This window comes from Garra rufa, chromosome 3, assembly GCF_049309525.1.
Source record: "Garra rufa chromosome 3, GarRuf1.0, whole genome shotgun sequence".
Taxonomy (NCBI): domain Eukaryota; kingdom Metazoa; phylum Chordata; class Actinopteri; order Cypriniformes; family Cyprinidae; genus Garra; species Garra rufa.
This window is the reverse complement of record NC_133363.1, coordinates 57196130-57204372: the sequence shown is the minus strand read 5'-3', so window position 1 is coordinate 57204372 and position 8243 is coordinate 57196130. Positions and strand designations below refer to the sequence as shown.

At 33.8% G+C, this 8243-nt stretch overlaps 1 protein-coding gene across 1 annotated transcript; it reads right to left on the bottom strand.

The window, feature by feature from the left end:
- Positions 1 to 4777: 4777 nt before the first annotated feature.
- On the bottom strand, positions 4778 to 6099 carry kbtbd13a (kelch repeat and BTB domain containing 13a). Its single transcript, XM_073837576.1, has one exon. The coding sequence runs from the start codon at positions 6033 to 6035 to the stop codon at positions 4923 to 4925; it is 1113 nt and encodes a 370-aa protein (XP_073693677.1). The 5' UTR covers positions 6036 to 6099; the 3' UTR covers positions 4778 to 4922.
- Between the last annotated feature and the right edge of the window lie 2144 nt (positions 6100 to 8243).

Sequence of the window (8243 nt, the reverse complement as noted above, 5' to 3'; positions counted from 1 at the left end):
ATGATGCTTCAGAAGGGAAAAAAAAACATGCATTAAGTTTTGAACAGAATGAAGATGTGTGCATTTTCCCTAAATATCTTTTTTTTATTTAGTTCTGCCATTCAGATGCTACAGAAGATACTTGCTTGTTCTCCAGAAGACAAAATAAGTGAAATATACCTTAATCTTAAAATTTCTTGTTGTACTGTGTTTCCTTCTGCCAAAGAATTTGTGGGACCTGAAGGATTTTTCTGAAGAACAGCGGGCAGTTTAACTGTTCAAGACAAACAAGAGACTCATGAACAACTATCACTAAACAAAGCACAGCTGTGGATCATTCAGGTAACAACAGAGTATTAAGAATCAAGGGTATGTAAACTTTTGGGTCATTTTTATAAATTCAACTATTATTTTCTTGTGTGGACTATATGTAAACATCTTTTATGTGCCATATTTTATTCAGGTCAGTACTAAATACAAAATGACATGCATTTTATACAATCCCTCTAATTTTGGTAAAATAAATATTTTGCAGATTCTGCAAGGTTTATGTAAACTTTTGACTTCAGCTGTATATATGGACTCTTTAACATCATATTCCTATTTTCAGTTTCTATATGGTGCCTCCACTTAAGTACAACATGTTGAAAACCCAAGGTGAGAGTGTAATTTGCACTATTTCTGGTTTGAATTTATCTAAACGTTTTTTTGTCAGACAAACCCCTTTGTCATCAAATATTTTCCTGAAATACCCCCTGAGATTTTAGGTTTGTATTATAATAATTTAACAACACATTTGAATATTTACGGTGCTCTGATGTTGGTTAATGGTCAAATGACATGCAGGAAAAGAAATAAAATATTTCATTTTGTACGATTTTTATTTTGGTTGTGTTTGTTTTGGATTTATCAAGCTATATATTGGTTGAACAATATATTGTAATTATTTTGCAATTGTGATTTGATAAACTGCAATATGATAACCTATAATTGATAAACAGCTGATCTCATAAAATGAATCATGCTACTACTGAAAGGAGACTATTTTGATCATAAAAATAAAATGGTTGTTTGATTATTATTATTATTATTATTATTATTTTAACTAATCAGAAAAAATTCTGACAAAAGAAATAAAGGTAAGAGACCATTTCAGTGATGAAAATGCAATTTGTTTTATTATTATTATTATTTTATTTATTTATTTTTTAAGACAGAAGCATATTGTAATATAATTGTACTTTTTTTTTAAATATAAAGATTATATTAATATTTTACAATGCTAAATTTTAATTACATTTATAGTCATTACAATTTATTTTTACATTTATGTTATGTAATTTACATTTAATTACTTTTGTAAAGTTTTTAAAGAAGTCTCTTCTGCTCACCAAGCCTGCATTTATTTGATCCAAAGTACAGCAAAAGCAGTACAATTTTGAAATATTTTTTACAATTTAACATAACTGTTTTTATTTAAATATATATTAAAATGTAATTTATTCTTGTGATTTCAAAGCTAAATTTTTAGCATCATTACTCCAGTCACATGATACTTCAGAAATCATTCTAATATTCTGGTTTGCTGCTCAAAAAAACATTTATTATTATTATTATTGTTAAAAACAGCTGAGTATAATTTTTTTTCAGGTTTCTCTGAAGAATAGAAAGTTCAGAAGAACAGCATTTATCTGAAATAGAAATGTTTTGTAACATTATAAATGTCTTTGTCATCACTTTTGATCAATTTAAAGCATTCTTGCTAAATAAAAGTATTAATTTCTAGAATTTCTTTCTTTCAAGCTTTTTATTTCAGAAAAATGCTGATCTTTGAATTCATTAAAGAAGGCGGAAAAGAATTACTCAACTGTTTTAAATATTGATTAGAATAATAAAAAAAATATTTCTTGAACAGCAAATCAGCGTATTAAAATGATTTCGGAAGGATCAGAAGTGTTTTGCTGTAATTTGGATCAAATAAATGCAGGTTTGGTGAGCAGAAGAGACTTCTTTAAAAAACACTAAAAATCTTACTGTTCAAAAACTTTTGACTGGTAGTGTATGTAAATATTACATATCAGACAACACCGAAAGAGTAAGTTTGTTCACTTCCAATAGGTTCAGTTTGTTGCAGAGCTTAAGCGATAGCATCGGTAATCTCAAAAAAAGTTGTGTTTGGGTAATGCATCTGCACAGATTACCACTGTAAACAAAACATGACTATTCAATATGAAATTTCACTCAAATATTTGAAAGAAAACCCACATCTAAACAATAATACCCATGTCTCATTGTTTTCATTTCAGAAAACTAGCATTTGTGAAAGCACTTGTGTGAGGTCAACACACGCTTTCATTTGTCAAATTCACTTTGGTATTTGTGAACATTATTATATGGCAAAGTTCCTATAAAATGTTACCTTGAGTGTTAAACAACTGCCAGACATCATGAGCGAATATCAAAGTCCTGCCAAGATCTATAGATTCTGTTGTTAGGCTGCCAAAGGTTGGACACAATGTTTTCATTGTGGTAACATGATTAGTTATCAGCGTCTCTTCAGGTTCCCATGTAATGAGTGGACCTTCTACAATACTTACGAAAGCTTGCAGGAATGTCTGGATATAATTTGAGTGTTTGAACAGTCAACGAGTCGCCACACGGTTACACTCTTACCAGTTTATAAGGTCACAAATGATTAAATGAATACAGTATCATTTATGATGATCATGTTTCTCCTTCCAGCTGATCTTATAACTCTCTCTCACAGTCTTCAAGGATTTGCACTCTTGCCTTATCTGACCCCGGCGCTTCTGGTATGGGTACACTAGGGATTGAGTTTTACAGATGGCTTGTTTGATATAAAAACAGGAAATATTTCTATATTTTGGTCTTATGTAGCCATGGTGACATACTGTAATGAGCATCAATCATCTGTAATACAGTCGTGATGATTTATAGGGCCTGTTCATTTTCCATTAATCACCTCACATTTGCTTCCAACTGCTCTGTGTTGTTCTGGCAGGGTGTGGATAGTTAAATGTTAATCAGATGTAACAAATTAAGCTACAGATAACTAATTGAAAAGACTGGTTAAATGAAGAAAAGATGCTTGAAATTTCGTAACTAGCTGCACAAAGAACAACGTTTGTTTGGTTTGAGTGCATACACTATTGCATAAAGAATTACTGATGCATTTATAACAATATGCACTACCAGTCAGAAGTTTTTGAACCATAGGTTTTTTAATGTTTTTAAAGTCTCTTCTGCTCACCGAGCCTGCATTTATTTGATCTGAAGTACAGTAAAATTTAAAATGTTTTTACTATCTAAAATAACTGCTTTCTATTTAAATATATTTTAAAATGTAATTTATTCTTGTGATGCAAAGCTGAATTTTCAGCATCATTACTCCAGTCTTCAGTGTCACATGATCATTCAGATATCATTCTAATATGCTGATTTGCTGTTTAAGAAACATTTAATGATTATTATTAATATTTAAAACAGTTGAGTACATTTTTTCAGGATTTTTTGATGAATAGAAAGATCCAAAGATCAGCATTTATCTGAAATAAAAAGCTTTTGTAACATTATACACTATACCATTTAAAAGCTTGGAGTCAGTAATTGATAAAAAATGATAGAAATTAATACTTTTATTTAGCAAGAATGCTTTAAATTGATCAAAAGTGATGAAAAAGACATTTATATTGTTACAAAAGATTTTTATTTCAGATAAATGCTGTTCTTCTGAACTTTAGATTCATCAAAGAAACCTGAAAATTCTACTCCGCTGTTTTCAACATAATAATAATAATAATAATAAATGTTTTTAAGCAGTGAATCAGAATATTAATATGATTTTTGAAGGATCATGTGACTGTAATAATGATGCTAAAAATTCAGCTTTGAAATCACAGGAATAAATTACATTTTTAAATGTATTCAAATAGAAAACATATTTTAAATGGTAAAAATAGCCCATAATATTACAGCTTTAGCTATTTTGGATCAAATAAATGCAGGATTGGTGACCAGAAGACACTTCTTTAAAAAACATTAAAAATCTTACTGTTCAAAAACTTTTTTTTTTGTTCAAATGTTTTTTTTTTAAACTATATTTACTATCAAAATTGAAGTAAAGAATCCTGGACATTTTCCATAAAAATATTAAGCAGCACAACTGTTTTCAGCATTGATTATTATAATAATGCTTGAGCAGCAAATCAGAATATTAGAATGATTTCTGATGGATCATATGACTGGAGTAATAAAGCTAAAAATTCAGCTTTAAAATCACTGGAATAAATTACATTTTTAAACATATTCAAATAGAAATGTTATTTTAAATAGTAAAAGAAATTCACAATATTACTGCGTTTGCTATATTTGCAGGCTTGGTGACCAGAAGACACTTCTTTAAAACACATGAACAATCTTTTAAAATTTTAAAGAATCCTGAAAAAATATTAAGGAGCACAACTGTTATCAGCATTGATTGTTAAAATAAATAGTTCTTGAGTAGCAAATCAGCATATTAAAATGATTTCTGAAGGATCATGTGACACTGAAGACTGGAGTAATGATGCTGAAAATTCAGCTTTGCATCACAAGAATAAATTAAATTTTAAGATGAATTAAAATAGAAAACTGCTATAATATTTCACAATTTTGCTGTTTGTATTGTATTTTTGATCAAATAAATCCAGTGTTAATGAGCGTAAGAGACTTTTTGTAAAAATAAAAATTGGCAACCCCAAAATTTCATTCATTAATGTATGGTTGAAAAAAAAAAAGCTTAGAAAACTAAATTAATTAGTTTATTCATTTGATATCAGTACAAGTTTAAACCTCTCTTTTCTGTTAATGAAAATATTTGAGGCACTAATGGTGAAATTCTGGGAATCTGCAGTTACAAAACACTACCGCCATTACGAACAAACTCAGTCAACACAATGTACCGAAGCACTTGAACTGAGGTCAGAAGAGATCTCGACTCCATTATCTTTCTTTTGCAAAAGCTCTCTGCTTTGCTTTGGCAGTCTCAAGAGGAACGTCCACATAGAGCCGATTCTCGGAAATCCAGTCATTTGTGTTTTCGTCCTCCATTTGATGTCCTCAATAGCATATTCCACCGTCGCTCTGCGGTTCACCGTGAACACAGAATCACCTCGCACTACTGCGGTAAACAAAGCTCCCTTGCTATTCTCGTAAGGTACCAAGGTACAGTTATAGCGAAGTTGCTGAGGGTTGGAAAATGTGCTCCAGGTGTCTGTAGAAACATCATAGCAGAAACCAGAATCCACAACCTTATTGGAAATATCATAGACTCCTCCAACAATGTAGATCTTGTTGTCTAAAACCGTAACTCCTGCCATGGTGGTGCTGGCGTTGAGAGGCAAGTGAGTAAGAACCTTCCAGTCTTTCTCATCCTCATCAAGATAACAAACAGTCCTCATGAAATCCTGCAATAGTTTTATGGATGGCGAATGAGAGCCGACGAGAACGTAGGAGTTAGGAATCAGGGACTCTATATATTCAATCAAATCCTCTTGCAAGCACTTCACATCTTCTTTGAGGTCTGCATACATGTCTTGAATGAACAAAGCTGCGCTTTTGAAGAGCTTCAATAAGCCGAAAGTAGCCGCTGTGTGATACATAAGAAGACAGTTGTCTGAATTGATAACATTGATGAGATGCTCAGTTAGAAGCTCTATCTGAAGGAACACGGCACATTGGATGGCGTCAACAATTTCGTCAGCGCTCAACATTGGTCTTTCGCCATGCATCACACGGAGAGCAACCAGAAAGCCACAAGCGCTCGGCGCCTGAAGGCAAATCTCATCCTCCATGCATTCCTTCATCCCAGATTGGAAAAGAGCTCGAAAGTATTCACAATGCTGCTCCAGGAGGCTTCTGTCCACTGTAAAGACACTTTCACCAAATCTTACTTTCACTACTGTTTTCGTGAAACCCGTAGGCTGGTAAACGGTCTTCCTCAGGTCGAGTTCTGAGCCAGCACAGCTGCTCGTCTCCATTAAGTTACCTCCTGTCATTTTCATCTATTCTGCAAAGTCAAACCAGCACCGTTGACGACCCATGATGTTTTCTAAAGCAAGGCAGATGCGTTTGACTGAGCGTGCAGTGTTTGTATTACTCCTAACAACTACGAGAATAGAAGCGGCTATACATAGAAGTGAAAAGTGTGGCAGCATTATGCTGCTAGGAAAGCGATGGCAGATAGCCATCGCTGTAGAGGGCAGCCGTCATCATGGTTATTTATTACCTTTTGTTCTTGGCAGGCATTAAAAGCAGGCAGAAAATTTCATCGTCTCCTTTTGATGAACAGGTGAAATGCCTAAAGCTGTAACAATGGTATGCCTGTAAGGGTCAGCCTTTGTTGTGGGTCAGCATTCCAGGTGTCATTTGACTGCTCAAAATAAAATCTGAATTAAAATAAAAAAGACTTAGTATAGTCCTATTGGAAGTGGGGGATGTTGATTAGCTTGCAGACAGAAGACTGTTGAATTGTTATCTTTTGACTTCAAATTATAAATATTCTTCGAGTTAGATAACTATTTCTCTGACTTTTCCAGAGCATAAGCCCAAATTTTATAGTAATGCCATTGTAAACAGGCACTTTTCTCCTTGAGTTGTTATTACTTTTGGCAGTCTATATAGTACTCCAAATGTTTTTCCCGATCTGACTGATTAGTACAGCCCAAAACATGACAATAATTGACCATTTTCAGCAGCAATAATCAGCAAAATATGCAAGTTTTGTTCAGTTCTGTGGCATTTTTTATGTTCATTGCCACCAGTATGGCCAATTGATGACGCGTTGTGAAAACAAGAAGATTAACAACGTGCAGTAAACAGTAAAACTGTGTGCACCAAAAACCAGTATGTTCATAATTAAGATAATGTATTAAATAATATCGTAAGACAAGACAATGTCAAGTAGCAAAACAAGTTGTTTTGTGGAGCTAAAAATAGCTGGACATTGATGAGACCAGATGTCAGAGTCCAGACCCATAAAATTTACAAATGGCTGCACCCTTTCTTTCGGGAAAAGTAAGGTGGCTATATTTTGGAATCGAAACAAACAGTTGCTGGTAGCAATTGACTTCCATGGAATGGAAAAAAAAAATACCATGGAAGTCAATGGCTACCGGCTGTTTGGTTACCAACAATCTTCATACTATGTTTTATTTTGTTTGAAAGAAGAAAGAAACTCATTTGAAACAACCTGAGGATGAGTAATCAATATTTTTTCCCATTTATCAACGAAAATGTCTATTTGCATTTCGAAGTAGTTTAAAAATCCACAGTGATGTCAAACATTATTGGTTGGCTGGTCTTAGCTGGTTTAAGCTGGTCTTCCAGGCTGGTTTTAGCTGGTGGTTTCCCAGCCTGACCAGCTAAAACCTGCCAACCAGCACAGGCCTGTTTTAGCTGTTTTTTTTCACCGGGGTATGTGTCTCATGATCGACCCATGGTGCAAATTACGAAACGCGTTTGAACTTCGGCAGTTGAAGGCAAACAAAATGTCAAATGATTCATGGAAAAAAACAGTTTTCTCTAGGGGTGGGCATAGATAGTTTTTTTTAATCTAGATTAAATCTTGGAATTAATCTAGATTAATCTAGATTAAAATGGCTAATTTGAATTCTGCTGAAGGCATTCAGAATATGTGTGCTACACAAATAATGACTAAAAGTAAGTCTTCGAGAACGGGCCAGGTGGCGCATTAGATCAGGCGCTCATCTCCTGTTTCCAAAATGCATCACAAACTGCTTGACAATTGCATTTACAACATAATTACCTATACAAACTTGTGTAACCAAGTACTTCTGCGCAAAAGGCTGCAGGACGTGCGTGTTGCCGTTAAATACACAGACGCGCACGGGCATGGATTTCTGCGTGCATAGTCTTACATTAAACTGCGTTGCTTTTTGAAGCGTCAATTCATTTGTTGCATATAGTTTAATGTCTTTATTTCGGGATTATCAAAGTAAATTATAACTCAAACTTGAGATTTTACTGGGGCGCAGCAGATTTTCACAGGGGCACGTGCCCCAGTAAAAAGGGTCTAGCAACGCACGCACCTGCCCTGAAGCGGCTTCATAACTGCATCCATGTTTGCACGTCTCATTTGATGTGGTCATTTCACAGAAGTTGAAGACTCGTTCTCGCCCCCTACAGTGCAATTCCACTAGGTATACATCATCCGCGCTAAAATATCAAGGTGAAAGACATCATAT

Excerpts from the sequence above, each read along its gene's own strand:
- kbtbd13a (XM_073837576.1), bottom strand. The coding sequence starts at position 6,035 with ATGACAGGAGGTAACTTAATGGAGACGAGCAGCTGTGCTGGCTCAGAA.